The sequence below is a fragment of the Corvus kubaryi genome, unplaced genomic scaffold (assembly GCF_017639235.1).
Source record: "Corvus kubaryi isolate FWS band 111438036 unplaced genomic scaffold, C.kubaryi_AGA036_p1.0 137, whole genome shotgun sequence".
NCBI lineage: Eukaryota > Metazoa > Chordata > Aves > Passeriformes > Corvidae > Corvus > Corvus kubaryi.
This window is the reverse complement of record NW_024580671.1, coordinates 21,111,996-21,131,304: the sequence shown is the minus strand read 5'-3', so window position 1 is coordinate 21,131,304 and position 19,309 is coordinate 21,111,996. Positions and strand designations below refer to the sequence as shown.

Below are 19,309 nucleotides of genomic sequence, written 5' to 3'. Positions count from 1 at the left end.
AACCGGAACATTTGCTAAATAGTTTTTATCTATGTGGTCATCATATGTTAGAGTTTCACAATTCTGACTTTACAACTTAATGCAAATTTAAGCTAAAAGGAAAAATAACTATAAACAACCAAAATGTGCATTCCTACTATAATTTATGCATTTCTGAGGGCATATTTCAACAACTGTTAAGTGCATTATTCTGGTTGGCAGAAAGAAATGCAGAATCTGATATGAATGCATTTTATATTGAAAGTCAACAGAAGATCTACTTAAATTTATTTATGAGAGTAGTAGTAGTTAGGTTGAAACACTCTGTGATGGTTTTGAAATCTGAGTCCTTGTCTGCAATGTTGATTTCTTAGTTGGGCATTAAATTTATTTGACTTTTATTGACTATCACATTCCTGTGATGGACTAGTATGAACCTAGTATAACTTACACAAAATATGCTTTCACCAGCATGATTTTGTGTACTTTAGCAGTTACCTGTGATGGAAAGGGAGCAAGGCAGAGCCTGGAATCCCTTTCTGACAGCCTGACATGACATTGGTAGTTCTCAAGTGGTCAGGTTACAGTAATTTGGCCATTGGGAAAAATACAACTGAGGAAAGCTTTGATGAACAGCTAGAAGCAATTGGAGAAGCAGTGGGAGTGTCGATGGACTTGGTTGTGTTTATGTTACAAGAAACAAGCTGGAAATTAAGCAGCAGAAGAATGGAAGCAGTGCTAGACAGTCCTGGATCAGATAGCTAGGAACTTGACTCTTGGTCTGAATAGAGCTCTTGGTTTGTAGACTTACTAAAATAATACTTCTTCTGTTAACCTTGGCTGCTTACAGTTTCCTTCTGTGTCATTTTAAATTTTGCCTGTAACACCTTCTAGGGAACAGGCTCAGTCACTGAAGATGGGTGATGAGAAGAGGGTTTTGTTGCTTGGATCTGGCTATGTTTCTGGGCCTGTGCTTGAATATCTCACTAGAGATTCCAACATTGACATCACAGTTGGTATGTAAGAATTTGTTTATTGTAATTTCAATATTATGTCTGTGGCAGAACTTTTCTCATAAATATTAAATGGATGTGGTTTTGAGAACAGATAAAGAAAATCTTTGTTATTATCCACAGCAGAAAAGGATTTTGTAGCTTTGTGAGCATTTTGAATTTATATAATTGATTTGAAAAGGACATAGCCATGTTAAAAGTTAAATGTTTGCATGTGTAACCTGTAGGGAAATAAGAAGTATTTTTCCTTCTAACCTGCTTTGGGCTGGGGATTGGTTTTGTAGATAGTCAGTCACTTTCTTGGTATTTTGCTCTGTTTTCAGCCTCACACAACAAAAAGATGAAAATGTTTCTATAGACATCTGTATGAGTGAAGTAACAGCTGTTCTTATAACCAGTGTCATGGTAATAAAACTTCAGACCCTGATTCTTCCATAAGCACTAAATGCTTACTTGTTTATTCCTCTCTTTTGGTTTTATCTGTAGCATATTTCAGGTTGGGCATCTCAGTAATCCTTTTCTGTACCCTTAATGATGACTTTACCCTGATTCTGTGACTTCAGATTTAAAACTCAGGCTGTATTGCCTTATTGCCTGAAAGATACATTGCGGGAGGTGGTTTCCCTTAAAACTTACAGTTTTGTTGCTGTTGATTGTTGTTGTTATTGCTTCGATTTTTTTTTTTTTTTTTTTTTTCCTTCATGCTACTTTCATACTTGGCTGCTTTTGCTACCCTTCATGGTGATAAACATAGTATTTCTAACCCCTGGAAAAAAGATTTACTATGAAGAAGAGGGGAAATCTAGAAAAGCTGCACCCTTGTTGTGAGCACTGCCTGGAGTAGTGAAGAGAGAAGGATTACAACAATATGCAGTGCCCATCCCCTCATTACTACAGAGGTTGCCTCCACTCCCTGCAGTGCAGTGGCAGGAAGGGAAACCAGGTGAACTGGAAGATCTGTGTTGCCATGCACTGAGCAAACATTGCCTCTTATCTGGGTAGCTTAAAAACATGCAGTTTCTACAGCACACACACACAAATACCACAGAAGGAAAGAGACACGAAGATATTACTTGTTTGATATTTGACAGCAGGCAAGTAGGTGCAGAAAACACAAAGTGTGTGTGAAAACACAAAACACTGTGCCATGCTTGGTTTCCTACTTTTAGGCTACATCACTTTATATCCAAATGATGAAAATTTAAATTGGGAAACCTTAATGCAATCAACTTTTTTTAGTTTGAATTTGTAGATGATTTTGCCTAGCCCCTTTCCCTCAGTACACTTTGATTAGTAGGGTATAATCACCCTCTGGTAATGTTTATTTCCCACTGACTGTGGAAAGGGCATAAGGAAATAAGGCCCTAACTTAGAGGCACAGATGCTTTTAATTCTCCATAAGCTTGTGCCCCACCTGCTGCCTTCTTCGACCATTCCTTTTTCCTGGCTGTGTTCTCTGGTTTGTGCTGGCAGCATGGTGAGCTGGGAAAGGAAATTAGTCAGATGTAGCAAATACTGGTTGTATTACTGTGGTTCTCTTTTTCAGTTCTGCTTTCCTTATAATGGTAAGTGCAGATGGCTTTTAATTCCCCAGAAGTCTGTGCCCCACCTGCTGTCTTCTTTGGCCACTCCTTTTTTGTTCTCTGTGGCTTGTGCTGGCAGCATGGTGAGCTGGGACAGGAAACCAGTCAGAGGTGGTAAATACTGGTTGTGTTCTCATGGGTCTTTTTCAGTCCTGTTTTCTTTACAATGGTAGTGAAGTGAAGGCAGGCAGAGACTGGGTTTATCCCTTTTAGTTATAATATCATATTTGAGATTGGTAGGACTAAGCCATAGGTAAATATTGAAACTAGTCTGCTTGAATCTGGACCTTTTACACTTGACCTAAGTTAAAGCTTAATGTTTCTATCATTGTCATGTTAAAAATGGTGGTTGATGTGAATTGGTTTTGCTTTAAACTATTAAGCTGTTCTTGACTGTAAATAGGAATTCTGTTAAAGTGTACTGAGTTTTGAAATATTTCTTTTTAAACCAGATTTATCTATAAATGCATAGCTGTGTGGAATGAGGGATCAAGTAAGTTTTTTTGAAAATGTTTGTTTACTAAATGCCTGATTTTTTCTCAACTGTTAGTGAAGGAAAACATGCGTGCAACTGTTTCTCTTTGGGAAATATAGCACAATTATACATGGGTGTGCTTTGGACTTAGCTTCATCTTTAGGTAACAGTTTATTGTTTTACTTTTAAAACAGTATCTGTCATGAAGGAGCAACTTGAACAACTGACAAAAAAGTACAGAAATATTACTCCAGTTCATATGGATGTCCTTAAGAATGAGGAAGAGCTGTCCTCTTTGGTGAAGAAACAAAACCTTGTGATCAGGTCAGAATTCTGTGTAAAACATGATAGGCTTGACACTGAACCGTGCCATAAATCAAATCCCTCCTGATGGGAGAGAATTTTCTAAAAGTCCTTGCAAGGAGTTTCAAAGATAAACCAAGACTTTTCCTGGAGTTTCAGTGTTGCTGGATAGTTGTATATTAATCTTATCAGAGGAACAGAGCCACTAGCATGACCCAGGTACAGCACAGAGCACAGAAAGCAGGAGAGAAGTCTCTAATTATCAAGATTTACACAGCCTTTTAAAGATAATTTAACCAATGGTTACTAAAAATGTACATTATTTTCACTTCCCTACCAATTATACAGTAACATGGCCAGGAACTGCGGAATTCTCTATCCAGTCATTCCAAACTACTTTTACTGCAGAACATGGAGTAGTAGAAGAAGGAGAAGAAGGTTTAGAGAACAACAACAATCCTCCATTTTGATACCTTTTACTCTTATCTATTTACTACAAAGAGAAGCCCAAAACCTCTAAATTTTTCACCCTGTGACAATCTTACACAGTAGTCTATCACCTAATTCACGCCACTGTATTTTCTAGTTCTTGTCTGATCGTTGGTAATTTTTTCCAAGGTTGGAGGCTAAAACAGTGTTGTTCAGGGGGGTAAGAACCCTTAAAAACAGGCAGAGAAATATTCTCGGCACTCTGGGTTCCTACAAGGCTCAACCCTAAATCATGCTGCTTCTTTCTCCTAGTTGATTACATGGTAACTTTTTTTCTAATGGCCAAGAAGTGGGGTCATATTTGTACATGTAAGTAGTTGTAACTGGCTACTGCCTTCTCATGTAGTGGGGCATCAGAGCTTTAAAAGGGATTTTGATTTCTTCAGAAGTCTTTACCAGTTAAATGGACTCCCTTGTTAGTGTGAAGGGTCAGTTGCATCCACAAACATATGTGTCCTTGGGGTCAAATTTGCATGTTCACAAGAGGAGGCAAAATTCTGACATCTTGGTATTTTCTCCTGAATATCCCATTAAGAAAGAACTCATTCCAGATACTGATACAGGGAAGGAACTTCATAGTCTTTGCCATTTTGTTTCTTTTGCCACGGCTATTATGAATGTTGTTTCCATTCCAGGTAGAGCATGCTTTTCACAAAGTACTTCACCAAGATCTTTGTAATGCAAGCTTTCTCAAGGATGGTTTTGCAGTTTTGCATCTTCTAAACCTCTAGCATGCTTGTTTAGATGTCTTTGGAAAGAGGTCAGTGGTTTGTGGTTTACAGAGAAGTGTGACAAAAGATGCTGTCTCAAGAATGACTCCCCTATTGTTCAGTGCCCTTTTCTGAGTGCATACAACAATGCTGTCCCGATAGGGTAGTGTTTCACTTTCATAGGTATGAAACTGCTCAGGGCAAGGCAGGTATGACTGTGGTTTTGAGCTATTACTTGAGCTCTTTTGTAGGCATTCAACAAATGTTTGAGCATCTTCCCAGTGACAGGATAAGTAACTGGTTGTATTTTGATGTTGCGTGATTCTCCTTCATTTGTAGTTTGCTGCCTTATTCAGCACATCCTTTTGTTGCTAAGAAATGTATTGACAACAAAGTGAACTTGGTAACAGCCAGCTACTTAACACCAGCCATGAAAGAACTTCAGGAGAGGTAGGTGTGAAAGTAGCATCTCCCTGGTGTTGCTTCCTTCTTTAGTGCATTATCTGAATGTTTTTCAGTCTGTTACACCTGCAACACTTATTGTGAATTACTGCTGTCTGCATTCCTTCTGCTTCCCTTTCTGTGACGGAGGACCAAGTAACTTTCCCAAAGGTGCATGTGGCAGAGTAGAGGAATGAGTGCATTCCTGGTGAGACTAATGCTCTAAATAATGGAATGTATTTTTCTGCCTGCATCCAACTACTTGATGTAAATGTGCCTTTTCCTTTTCCCTCACACCTGTTAAGATGTTTGATCTGGGCTGATTTCAAGCTGATTTCAAGTTGGGCTGTCCTACTCTACCAGCAAGCTTGTTTGTCATCCCGTGCCTTTCCCTAATAAAAACTTATTCTTGGCTTGTTGGATCTACAGTAATCTCCTCCTTCATGCTCTTTCTTTTGGATATGCCCACTCTATTATTTTCAGATAACAACTCTAACTACTCTAATGTTTCTGTTGTTGTACTTATTATATGCTTGGAAGTTGTTTTGAGCATGGAGCTTCATCTAGGTGCTCCTCTCAGTCACAGTACTGGAAAATCTGAAGTGCATTCAAGTGAAGTGAGAATTGTACATGCTGTGTCTTTACAAAATATAAAACAGAAAAAGCTAGACAGGTAGAGAAACAGTGTTGCAGAAAGTGAGGGATATTTGGGGGCCTCTCCTACCATTCTTACTGAGGTAATTTTTTCTCAGGAAAAAAGAAATTTTGAAAGGGCACTTCTCATTTGTCAAAAGACAAACTGATTTTGAAAATAAAATAAATTTGTGGTGATAAGTGAACTTCTCTGGTACTGTAGGCAACTATTAGGAAAAAAAAAACTCCAAATACTTGTAATTGGGGAAGTAGACCTTTTAATCTCTCTTCCTTGTAGGAGCTCTTTAGGGCAGTTATGACTAGCTCTGTGCTGCCCTCTGCATTACTACCTTCGTGCTTTATAATGCTGTCCAGGAGATTGTGGGATATGGAGTATCTGGTAGAAATTTTGTTTTCCACCAACATCTAGGTGTTGCAGAGAAATAAGAGAAACAAAGGTTAAAAGGCTATTAGTCCGTTGTCACTGTCCAGGTTTTAACATCTGCTTCTGTTTCTTTTTTCCCACAAGCTGCGGGCAGAGCTCAGAATTTACTGCGTTGGGGAAGGTTCACTGGGCCTTTGTTGGACAGATTTACAGAATAAAAGGCCAGTAATAGTGGATATTCTGATGGCTCTGTATTTCTGTTATTTTTAGTGTAGAAGCTGCTGGTATTACAGTGGTCAGTGAAATGGGTTTGGATCCTGGTCTTGACCATATGTTGGCAATGGAATGTATTGACAAGGCGAAGGAAGTTGGTGCTACGGTAAGGTTAGCTGGTAGTGTGTAGTTCTGCCAAGATTATATTAGTAAAGTTGTTCTTTTAACACCATGCAGGTACTGAGCACATCACTGATGTATAACAGACTCTGGACATCTTACTTGTTCTGATGCATTGAGTTTCATAGCTACTGATTCACTTGGTGAGACCAACTAAGATGGCCTTGCCCCAGTGTATCTTTTGGTTTCCTTTCCTTTACAGGCAGTGCCTGTAGTTTTCCCCTCTCCCCTGTAGTTTCTTCTGATCTGGCCCCCATTATCTGGGGGATAATGTCAACAGAAATTTTCAGAACTGATGGGGATTCTGCAGGGTAGATCTGTATGCATCCTGATCTGTCTTCTCTTCACTGTTTCTTTCCTGTGGATAAATCTAACAGGTTATATCGTACACTTCTTTCTGCGGTGGCCTACCAGCTCCAGAGCACTCTGACAATCCTCTGAGATACAAGTTCAGCTGGAGTCCACAAGGAGTGTTGCTGAATACAGTTCAGCCTGCTACGTATTTAAAAGATGGAGAGGTGAAGTAACGCGAACATTTTCATTTAAAACCGGACAAAAAGGTGGTATTTGGCCAAGGAAGGAGTTGGGACTTGTAAGATGCTGTGTTTACTTTCAAGCCAGTGGCAGTCAGTTGCCTAAGCCAGCTGCATAAATCACTTAGTCCTATGTTTGGAGCATGATGATCCCTGGTCACTGCCACCTTAATTCTTACTTACTGTGTGGAAACTGATTGACAGGAAGGAATTTGTTCTAATGGCTAAAGCACTGGATTGGAGTTGATTTTTCTGGGTTCAGTTTCCATTCCTTGGGTGTTGCTTTTGCCACTTGATTGCCCTGTCTTTGGCCCTGTGAAACAAAGGTGAGAGTGCTTTTCTATCTAGTTGTGTTCATAACCCAAATAGCTTCATTTTATACTTGCACAGTGCATAGCAGAACCCTTGATTCCTTTTTCTTTTGGTGAAGTGTGTAATACCAGTAACCCACTGAGTGGGTTTTATGAAATGCTTTTTGGTGTATTTTATACAAGCTCTGTTTTGCTGTTTGTGCACGAGTCATTAGGCTTAACCTCACAAATGTCACTGCTTCTGTTTTATGGAAACTTTATAATTGATTTGTGCAAGGCTATTGCAAGCCACTATCACGTTTCTTCTTTCCTATCTATTTCCACTCTAACTTGCTCAGAGTAGTTACTGCAATTATCAAGGAGACTGCCTTGTATAACCACTGTGAAGTTTAGGTAATTACCTAAAACTCTTTGATCTCCAAAACTTAGAAATCTTTTGAAATGTAATCTTCCGAAATATTTTGTCATGACATTTTGGTGCTCTGCTGTTCTTATGGAAGTAAGAAAGGAGAAATTCAGGAATTTTACTTAAAAAGCAGCAAAGTTTCAGATGAAAAGTGTTCTTGGAAAATGTTAAAATATTTCTTACTTAATTCTGAGCTGGATCAGCCATTGCTACAAAAAACTAGAGCATGCATATGAATGATTTATTATGAGAGGACTAGGTGAGCTGGTCAGTAAATTCTGCATTTTTTCCTCCTTGCCACTAAATATTTATGTCTTTGACCATTGTGTAGGATTCTTTCACACAATGTCTTGCCTTTCGGCATTTCTGCAGGCTTCACTGCTTTAGTATTTCTTCTATAAGTAAACCTCTTCCCCTTGCTTAGAAATCAGAAAATGAGTTTGTATTGATGCTGCATAGCAGATCTGGGCTTTAGCTGCTTGAAGGAAGCAGGGTTCAACGCTGTGGCTGGGAGTGATAATAGAACTAGTCACCCATTTTTTTGTTTTCCTTCGGTGGTGAATTCTCTCTGTGCTTTGTAGCCTCAAGTAAAGATACACATGGGCAGTAATGTTATATCTGTGTAATATAACTTGATTTATTTTAATTTTTAAAAGAATGAACAAACACCCATTGTTCTGTTTTTATTTTCCTTCTCTCCCATATATAAAAACCCAAGCAAAACCTAAACAAGGTAATAAATAATTTGACAAAAATGCAGGGAGCTCATGGGCAGAATCTCGCTTCACACTGGTGGAGTTTGGGGCATGCTCCAAAATGACATTAATGTAAGTGAAATGGGAACCTGCCACTTTAATATAAGTGCAACAGGAATTAACAGTGTGTGTGAGAAGAACATGGCTTGTTTTAGACCTTTGATTAATAATGGCTGACACAATGCATGCTCTTCCTGCACACATATGATTAAATGGCTTGGGCAACTGCTTTATTTAGATTGGGTCTTTATTTGCACTTGCAAGACCAAACATGTTTTTCCTGGTTTTGAGCATACTTTATCTTTTCTGTTCTGAAATAAGTTGAATAAGACTGCACCAAAATAATATTTGCTGTTCTTTCACAAACTTTAGATTATCAATATTCCACCTGGAGGAGCATTACTGGATTCTGTTACTCCAATGGACTTTTTCCCAGGGTTAAACCTTGAAGGTTTTCCTAACAGAGACAGCACAAAATATGCTGAGCCATATGGTATTCAGACAGCTCACACTTTACTGAGGGGCACCTTAAGATACAAAGTAAGTTCTTGGCTTTATCATTAGTAATTATTGTTTTCCTCAAGAGATGAATGTTGTAAAATTCAAGAAAACTGTGTATTTAAATCTCAGCCTTTTATGGCTCTGCACTTGCTATTTATGAGCTCCCCGTTATCCCAGCTGAGAGATAACAGAAAGCACTTATCTAATTATTTTTAAATGTAGCTTTACTTGCTGTATTTAGCAGGTTTTTTTGCAAAATGGAAAAAAACTTTTATTTGTTTTTAGACAGTTGGCCAGTTGTCTTGCATAGTTTCTTCATTGTTTCTTGCATTGTTTCTTCTTTTTATTCTGGCTCTGTACCTGGTGTCAGATCAATAGAGGATTTTTAAAAATGAAATAATTCCATTTTCTTATATTCCCGTGAAAAACATAATGTAAAAATTTTACAGAAAATTATTATTTTCCATCAATCTGTTTCTCATTAAGTAACTAGAAATCTTTAATTTGAGAAGCTTTATAATTTTGGTCAGCTAAGTAAAATGTTAAGAGATAAATGTGTTTTCCTTCTAACTGATCAACTCTTTTCCTTTCGTTAGGTGTACAAAGCAGAATCAAAACAAAACATTTTTTTCTTTCAAATTTTCTTTTCTTTTATTTTTTCAGTCAATATGCATTAAGGAGTAATAAACCTAAAACCATATTGAAGGCTTGAAAAAGCTTTTATGGATGTTGTATTATGTCTGTTAAGTTTATGTCAGGGTTTAAGTTATTGTTAATTATCCATAACTTGAGGAAGTGTATGTCCTTTTTGTCTTAATTCCTCTGTTGCAATACAACAGAATTTTTTGTCTATTTCTGGGAGGGAGGGAGGCTTGCTTAGATGAAAGCATGGAAGAAGATGGAGGGCCAGATGGGGGGAAAAGGGTTATAAACTGTAATAGCTCTCTTTTTGTCAGTCTAGATACAATCTCTTTTTCAGAATGTAGAAACATGTGGGAGGCGTCTATCTCATCATGAAATCTTAATATGACAATATCTATTCTTCCATTTGATGCCTGGTAAAACTTTCTTGTTTTGTATGTGTTAACACAAGGAACTGCAAAAGGTCAGGGTGACAAGCCAAGGGGTTGTCAGTGTGCTGCAAGAATGCTGTTTCTGTGGTTAGTGCTGTTTTCTTAACCCCCAAAGCAGGGCCAGCACTTTGGGCTGGGGTGATGTTGGTAGGGTTGTTGGGCAGGGTTTGCCATGCCAGCACAGAGTGCTGAGCAGGGCAGAAGTTAGTGTTGGCCCTTTGCACATGCTGCTGTGCTGCAGACCAGAAAGCAATCTGTTCACTGAGGAGGCAGTCATCTCCTGAAAGTGCCTTTTTGGAGATTAAGTTTAGATAGCTAATGGAGTCAGTTTAAAAAGAGGTATCACCCAGAAGAATCTCACTGCAAGGCCATCTGAGCTGATAACCTAGTGCTTGTGGAATTGACTCCTAATTTAATTAGTCTTCTTTCAGGGTGCTTTATTTCCTCCATTCTGCTTTTTTAATGTTTCTAGTCACTTTGCATGTAAGTGCTCTCAGGTGTCCAGCAGCTGTGTGGGAATGTTAATGGGATACAAACCAAAGTAAGCAGAAATCAGTTGAGACTTCTTTTGTTGTGCAAGCTTTGCAGTTACTTTTAAATACCATTTTACCGCTGTTTGTCTGTCTGATATTCCTGAAGATGAGAATCAAACACCCAGGGTTCTTATCTTTAAAATCAGCAAATGTGATGTCCACGCAATCCCAATGGTGTGAAACTGGGTGAGCAGAGTTCTGCTTTGTGCTGTCTGTATTCAGTGGTTCGTTTATGGGCCAGCTGGCTGATAGAGCCCTGTCTGTAGTGATGGGCTGGGGTGTCAACTACTGCTGGCCAGCTGAGCCCTTTGATCTCAGGAACCAATGGTACTTGCCATGGAAGTATTGATAAGAGAATAAGCCATTAAAAAAGATTGAAAAGTAGTGAAGGGGTGGAGAGGGGCTGGGGAAGACACCACTCTGTGGCACCTCACTGGCATCAGGTTATTGTGGCTGACTTCCCAAGAGAGTAAGACTTAAAACTGCCATGGTTGTGTCTATCACTACATTCAAACCAAGGAAAAATACCTCAGTTTCAAGTGATTATTGTATTTAATGGTGTTATTCTTTTATTTCAGGGATACTCCAGAACTATGGGAGGCTTTGTAAAACTAGGGTTAATTAACCCAGATCCTTATCCTTTACTAAGGTCAACTACACCACCTCTAACCTGGGTGAGTTACTCTGATTACTCTACCTTCTTTCCTCTGTTTTATTGATGGTTTTCTTATTGCTAGACTTGGCTGTACTTAGCAATGGGAATCTTGTTTTGCATCCTGATCTTTGATTTTTTTCCCCTGGAAATTAGGCAAGTTTTCTTCAGCAGGGTTGTAATAAGGTGCTGGAACAGGTTCCCTGATAGATTCTGGAGTGTTTGTCACTGGACGCTTTCAGGACTCAGACAAAGCCATGGCCATATTTTTATGAATTGTCTTACATTTTTTGTTAGTCACAGTCAACTCAGTGCTCTGAGTTTGCAGTGTCCATATTGCTGCTGTCTCATGATCTTCAGTGTAAAAGTTTTTTTTTAGGGCATCAAGAAGTAAGAGATTGTGCATATTAAAATCTTTTTTTCTATTAAAATTCTGTACAAGCATTTTTTTGATCTTCTATTATGTTGCTTTTCTGTCTTGATTTTGTGTGCCTCACTTTATCTCAGCCAAGGCATGACTGATGTTACATTTGACAATCGACATTTTGGTTGTCTCTGTGGACAACAGGGAATTTCATATTTCAGTATGGGGTGAACAGAGCTGCAGTGACAAATGACTTATTACTTGTCAGGTCTGTTTCTCTGTCTTCTGAGAAAATTTTCTTCCCTTTTGCAAACACAAAAGGGAAGAACGAGAGAATAACTGTTTATTACTCAGATGAACAAAATTCAGATCTGTCTTCATATTTGTGCTTTTTTTAAGCATTTATCTGGAGAAAACCAGCAGGCTTGTGCTGTGTGATGGTCTGAGAACAACACAGTATTTTTCTGATGATGTCATTATTTCCAGTTAAGAGTGTCTTGAGTATTCTCAGAGCCAAGAAGCTAGAAGGTGAAGAGGGCACAGTCTTGCTTATCTCTGACTAACATACAGTATTGGGAAGATGAGCAAACTCCAGGAGTTTTTGGGTGGCCATATGGGAATTACTTGGGAATTACTTTATTTTTTTTTTTTTTTTTTTTTTGAGATTATTTTGGTCTACTTTCAATTTTAGGGTTGATATTTTCAAGTTTTCTTTGTAAAGATGGCTGGAATTTCCAGTTCTTCAAGCCTCAGTGATAAGTATACAGTGTTAGGTAATCTGTAGGGATAGCTATAAATGTATTATTCTCACAGCAAAGATTTTGTTAGTGATGTTTTTACATCTTTTTATTTTCCCTTTATCAACTCTGCCAGGAAAGTAGAAGATATGGGCTAACCTGAGCTCCAAATGGACTCTGGAGTTCTTGCTTGTTTCATATCTTGCTTGTAGTTCTCTTTATTATCCACTTTGCTGTGAATGAAGCAAGAAATAATTAGCATCTAGGTAGCACAAAATGGCCTTCACATATGCACAAATATAATGAGAAAGTTCTTTGGTAATACTCCCAGGATTGCTAGAGACTTGTTCATCTCATCAGTCTGTTTCCTTCCTTCTGAAAGGGACATTCTCCATTTGTAGACCAACTGAAAGATATCCAATCTCTTAAGTTTTTGACTCTGTCAGTCTCCAGGTGGCTTCTCTTTCATCCTAACATTCTCCTAGTGTCCCTTGTTTATGCAGGTTTCTATGTTCTTTCTTTGCTGCCAGAGGAAGGGATAAAACTAAAATGTAGGGGGAAGCAGCTGAGGGGTGGGGTACAAAGTCTTTTAGGAAAAGATGAGCCCTATTTTCACCTGCTGTGATTAAAATTCTCAAACTTTCTCACTTTCCCTGTACACATAACCTGTCTTCTCTGAAGTCCTGAATTTTAACAGATCTTAGTGGAGCAGCTGGTTCTCAACAACCTTGAATGAGATGGAGTGGGAACAGATGTCAGGCCTTCATGAACCTTTTTTGTTTTAACACAGAAAGAGCTCATGTGCAAACTGGTTGGAATTAAGTCACCTGCTGAGCACCATGTTCTTAAAGAAGCTGTATTTAGCAAACTGGAAAAGGACAAAAATCAGCTGGAAGCAGTGGAATGGTAAAATGTTCCAATGATTTTTAAAGTTAAAAAAAGAAGAAATGTTTGCAATTCCAGCCATTTTGGTTCATGTTGAGACTGTTAAACTGGTATGCTGAACAAGTGGAAATTAAAAAAACTATGATGAAACTGTTGATAGGCAATGATAAAAGACTTTCTCATTTCTTCTGCCAGGTTAGGTTTATTGGGAGATGAACCGGTTCCAGCAGCAGATTCCATTGTAGGGGCTCTTGCAAAGCACATGGAGATGAAGCTGCCCTTTGGTATGTGTTCTTTTTCATGGGTTTGAATGGAACACGGCAATATCTTTTATAAGCTTTAATTGGATTTGTTTGCTCACCTTCATTAATAAACCTTCATGATACATTTTTTAATGTATTGTGATGTCCCCTACTTCCCCAATCTATCCTTTTCTTTCCCTGTTACACTTTTAGTTTGATCCTAGTATTTTGTGCTCCTTAATAGTCCTTGCCTTCAGTCACTTCCCTGATATCCATGCTGTGAATGTGTAGTGCCTGGCTCCTCAGGAACCTTGTCTTGATGTGGCTGAAATACAAGTAACGAATAGTTTGTGTGCTTTTCTCTTAGGCACTGGAGAGAGAGATATGATTGTTATGAGAAGTGAAATAGGTCTCAGGCATCCTTCTGGTCATTTGGAAGACAAATTTATTGATCTGGTTGTCTATGGGGATAACAAAGGATATTCTGCAATGGCTAAAACAGTAGGATACCCCGCGGCTATTGCTGCTAAAATGGTTCTAGATGGTAAGTGGCTATTCCAACTTCAGTAACTGTATTTCAATCCTCTGTATCTTCCTGCTTCTAGAAAGTAAATATGTAGTGTTTCTGAAGTATATTTATGTATATTTTTAAAAATTTGTCAGACTCTGACTGTCTTCTTTACAGGAATTTTTAATCTGCATGTTTGGATGTTCAGATGTTCAGTGACAACTCTTAATTTACTGCTTAATCCACACAGATTTTAAAGTCATTTAATATTAAATGTTACATTAGTGTAGAGGAAACCTTTAGCATGATAAATTATAATTGATTATGCTACAGTGAACATATACCTGTGCTGAATAAACTAGCAACTTCCACTGCTACTTTCTGGATTGATGAAATTTGAGGTTTGGGGCATATACCTAAGCATGTTGTTATAAGCAGTCAAACTCCTCCTAGTCATCACTGTTGAAAGAAATACTGTGATTTCCCCTTCCTTGCTCTTAATCTTTAGAACTTTCTTCTCCTGGCTAACTGAAATGAGCAAAACTTTGGGGTTTTTTTTGTTGTTGTTCTTTTTAAAAAAAAAACAACTCACACTTTTGAAGTTTAGATACTTTTCATCAAACTGCAGTTTCACAGTTCTGTGAATTAAGTTCAAGCTGTGTATACCACTATGTGTTTCAAACTTGTTTTCCATATTCTTTGATACAGTACTGATGCTGTGTGAGAACACAATGCCAGGATTTTTAAATCTGCATGTGTAAATATATGCAAAAATTTTTTAAAATGAAAATTTATATAATTTGCATATTGATCTTTGCATTTGTTCTGGGTTCCCCTTGGCTGGTTGCCAGATGTCCACTCAGCTATTCTTTCACTCCTCCTCAACAGGGGGAGAAAACAAGATGTAAAAGCTCCTAATTTGAGATAAAGATAGGGAGATCACTCACCAGTTACTGTAATAGGCAAAACAGGCTCAGCTTGAAAGAAAAATTATTTTACTTTATTTCCAATTAAAACAGGTTTGAATAATGCAAAAAAAGAGATAAACTAAACCAACATCCTTCTCCCTGCTTTGCTCTCCCAGGCTCAAATTCACTCTCTGTTCACTTCTCAGCCTCTTGCCTCTCTCCTGAGCAGCGCAGGGGGCTGGGCAACAGGGGCCTGTGATCAGTCTCTCTGCTGCTCCTTCCTCATGCTTTTCCTCTCCTCCAGCTGGATCTCCACCAGGGGCTGCAGGGAAATCTCTGCCCCAGTGCCTGATGCACTTCCACCCTCCCCTTCTCTGAGAGTGGTGTTGCAGGGCTGTTTCTCACACTTCTTTCCTCACTGCTGTTCAGCACCTTGCCCTTTCTTAAATAAATATTCCCTGAGGTGCCCCACCCATGGCTGAGGGACTCATTGGTTCCCTGTGCCTGGATCTGGCCGTGTCCAGCACAGCAGCTCCCACCTTGCCCACAGAAGCCCCACTGTGCAGCTACCAAAGCCATTCCAATAAACCCAGTGGAGCACTAACACTGTTTTTTAATACCTTTATTTCAGGTGAAATAACTGCCAAAGGCATGGTCATACCTCTGACAAAGAATGTTTATGGGCCAATACTTGAACGTGTTCGGGCAGAAGGCATTCTGTACAGTACTCACAGCGTTATCAGACAGTAACTGAAAGCAGTGGATTTAATCAAGTTTTGGCTTTTTTTGGTTCCCCCACCTCCTTCTGGAATCTCAGTTTGGACCAGCTAAAGGCAGCACTTGCCATTTCATATGCAAATGTTGCCTTCCATAAAACCTGCCACCCGGCTTTAATGTAGAAACCATAGATACTCACAAATGGTGATGTTTTCCTCTTAAAATTGTTAATCTTTCATGTACATGTTTCAGCATCAATCGGATCTTTCCTTTTATTTCTTCTAAAATATCTCAGAAGGGCTTTTTTTTTTTAGAGTTTATCTTCTAAGTGTATAGGGTTATTATTGTGACAAATTTAAGCTGAAAAAATCTAATAGTGGATTATTTTGTGGTGGAAAAGTCTGGGTAATGAACTCTATTGATGAAGTTTGATTGTTCATGTGGTAAAAATAATTTTTCCAAAAAATGGAGACGAAAATGATACTTAAAATTTAAGTCTGGTCGTCCCTTTCACTTTAGCAATATTAATGAGTGTTTTCACAATAACAATATGCAAAAAATAGTTTAGAAATTCTGCACTACTAACAAATAAGATCCTTTTAAATCTTGAAAATGTTCAGTTCTTAAACATTTGAAACCTATCTTAATATTTTTTAATCACTTTATAATGAATGTAAATTTAAATTAATTGGAGGAGGGAGGAAGATTAGAGCAAGCTTCCCCCCACACCCTTTCTTATTACAGAGTGGAAGCTGGTTGCAATATATTGAAATACCTGCTGTTACATGTTGCCTTGTGCTGTGGAGAGAGCACATTAGCATTGAGCTCTGCAGCTAGGAAGGGCAATCTGAAATACAACACAGTTAATGTGCCTAGAAGATGCTCCAAATGACATGTTTACTCTTCCCACTTCTACTGCATGCCTCATCCAGTTCAAGTACTGTTACAAAGGGAATACATTGTGTAGTATATGCAGCTTTGAAATGCACTAGGTTTAGAGGTTTAAATTGCCACTTTTTGAGTTAGCTTCAAGGCTTTGAAGCGTTCACTTGGGAACCTATGCTTACTACTCAGTACAGTGCCACTTTAGACTGATGGAGTATAACAGCTCATTTGCTGCTGAGTGCTGTGCTGACAGATGTGTCAGCCCTGCTCTAGCTGCAGTTTAGCCACATCAGTCCAGAACTGACCTTTAGCCCTAGTGCAGCTTCTCTGCAACATAGCACCAGCTGCCTCCTTTCGTTTCAGGGCTGCTTCTCTGGCTTTTGCTTAGGGATTTCTGCACTACCTTTCAATTAAAGCATGGCTTAGACTTCACCAGTCAGGTCTGTGAGGTGTAATGCTGTGGGCAGGTTGTATTTGCACTGGTACCTGTGCAGCTGCCTAGAGCTTCCCTTTTCTAAAGCTGAATACTGATGCAGGAAGCTGTCTGCTTTCAGCTTTGCTCACAAGTGCACTTTGCTGATAAACGCAAAGGTTCTCTTCCTGAGAAGCAGTGCTGTAATCACAGTTCTGAGAGGCTGGAATTCCAGGTGTCGTTTTGCATGGTAGGAAAAGCAGCCATAACAATAATTCAAGTTTTGATCTCGAAGTTTTGCTACTCAGGATTTGGATTTTCTTTGTGCACATGCAATGAAGTAGCAACTGCAACAGAGTTAAGTGAAAGGAGCCAAAGGGAGAATGGAGAATGAAGGGAGAATGTTACTGTGAAAGAGAAGGACTTTTTGTACTGAACCACTGCTTTTGTAATGTAATGCCAAATTTGGATTCTGTTACAGTGCCATGCATATATCACACAAAATTCTGTCTCCACAAAGTTGTTTTGCTTCCCACTGACCTTACAGGCTGTTGGTCTGTTGTCTGGCTGGTATATGCAGCTGGGGTAAGGATGGAGCCTGCAATGAATGTTCTGCTCTCTGCTGCCTCCTCCTTCTCCAGGTACATTAATGGCCTACAACTAAGGTTTAAAGTTATACTTGTCTCTGCTGGTTCCTTCCAGTACAGTGTTTGGTGAGACCAGGATTTTACTTGGGAATTCTCTGTTCCCTTCCTTAGCCCACAAATACACAACCACAGAGTTGTGCCTCTGTATATATGCATGCACCATACTTGCTTTTCTGCCTTGGAAATGCAGTATGAGATGAAAATCAGAATTTTAAAAAAGTATCTAATATTTTTTGACCATTAAAGAATGAGCAGTGCAGTGTTTTCTTTAAGAAACACTGGTACTATTTTTGAAACACTTTATATTGGAATACATTTCTATTTCCCAGTGCAATGCTGCATTTTGTTTTCTATGTTTAGACTTAAATGAGTTTATTGCCTATCTTTTTTTATGAAGATTATACTTCTCAGTTCTCTTTGCATATTACTGGAAAGATAATTGTATCTTATACACAATATTGCTTGAAAAATAAATCTGAAATCCTCTGTTTTGTTGTCACGTCATCTTTACAGTCCAATAATAAGATGTACCTGAATGGGATTTGGCATAGATGGTTATATTGAAAGGATGGCTACACATGGACTTTTCTATGTGCATGAAATACCTTTGCATACTGCTTGCTAGACTCACAGGAGAGGACTTCAAGGATTGTTTAAACATGCCCATATCTATCTATCTATCTATCTATCTATCTGTATATCTGTATATCTGTATCTAGATAATTTTCAGCTATAATCTTAAGAGATTTGTGGTTTTTTTAGCACTTTTTTTTCTTGGGCATAAGGACAACTACTGAAGTGGTAAGCTACAGAATAGCAGATGTATGATATCTCCTGTGCCTCAGGAAGGCATGAAACCTTGGTGTCTCACAGCCTGTCTCAGCTTGAGGACTTTGGTCAGCTGAATACATGGCTTCTGCTACCACTGCCTGTGCTGACAGGCTCTTAAACTCTTTGTTCACACGGGGCTTCAAGGAACAGATTGTTTCACTGGGTGTCTCTCATTTTTTCATTTTGGAATTTATGCTATTGACAGACCTTCATGACATGTAAGATCACAGTGTCTTTCTGAGATGGAGGTGCTTGAGCCCCATTACACTCAGACTGGCTTCTCTGCCTCTGTGTTTTGCACGCTCTCAGCCCCAGATATTCCTACAAGTGAGAATTATATCCCTTGGAGGGACTGGAGTACAAAAGTGACACTGCCAGAAAAGGCTGTAAGCTCATAGCAAAATAGCTGTTTAAGGGGGGAAAAAAATGGACTCTAGTGGTTGTGATTAGGCTGGAAAACTACAAACAGGAGGGGGAGAAAAAAAGAAATTTAGCTATGAGTGTCTAGCAGAATTTATCAAGGCAAATCATACCATCTCAAATATATTCTTTCTAAACTACTGTGCACAGGTTGTGACTTTCCTGAAACAAAGGAATTAATTCCATAAGCCATAAGAATTCCATTCCATAAGAAGGGTTTTTTTTTCCCCTCACTTGTTTTGGCTTCGAAAGGAAAGAATTCAATTTGGAAATGGAGGGGAGTCAGACATAATGTGGCCAAATATTGTGAGAGAGACTTCCCTTCTTTCTTGTCCCTTTGAAATCCTAATCCACCAAAGCACAAACCTGTGACAAGTGGATGGTCAGACATGGGCCTTGCTGCAGGGAAGGAGTGAAAACCAGGACTGTAACCTATGATACCTCAGACTCAGGGTAGCAGTGGGGCCTTTATTTCTGTTTTTAACCCCAACAAGACAACAGTGCTCCTCTCATCCCCAGCCCTGCTTTGTTTATGCTCCAGAATGAGAGAGAAATGCGTTTAACTTTGCTAAACTCATCTTGAAG

The 19,309-nt window shown here is 38.8% G+C and overlaps 1 protein-coding gene across 3 annotated transcripts in view; it reads left to right on the top strand.

The window, feature by feature from the left end:
- AASS (aminoadipate-semialdehyde synthase) overlaps positions 1-17,959 on the top strand; it is a 30,518-nt gene extending 12,559 nt beyond the window's left edge. For all 3 annotated transcript variants that reach the window (XM_042018131.1, XM_042018130.1, XM_042018132.1), the window contains 11 exons: positions 874-995; positions 3,245-3,374; positions 4,892-5,002; positions 6,282-6,390; positions 6,782-6,922; positions 8,782-8,949; positions 11,095-11,190; positions 13,060-13,175; positions 13,350-13,438; positions 13,764-13,940; positions 15,444-17,959. In XM_042018131.1, the coding sequence (XP_041874065.1) occupies positions 874-995; positions 3,245-3,374; positions 4,892-5,002; positions 6,282-6,390; positions 6,782-6,922; positions 8,782-8,949; positions 11,095-11,190; positions 13,060-13,175; positions 13,350-13,438; positions 13,764-13,940; positions 15,444-15,562 (1,378 nt within the window). In that variant the 3' untranslated portion in view covers positions 15,563-17,959. The remainder of the gene's footprint in view (positions 1-873; positions 996-3,244; positions 3,375-4,891; positions 5,003-6,281; positions 6,391-6,781; positions 6,923-8,781; positions 8,950-11,094; positions 11,191-13,059; positions 13,176-13,349; positions 13,439-13,763; positions 13,941-15,443) is intronic.
- The last annotated feature ends 1,350 nt before the right edge of the window (positions 17,960-19,309 follow it).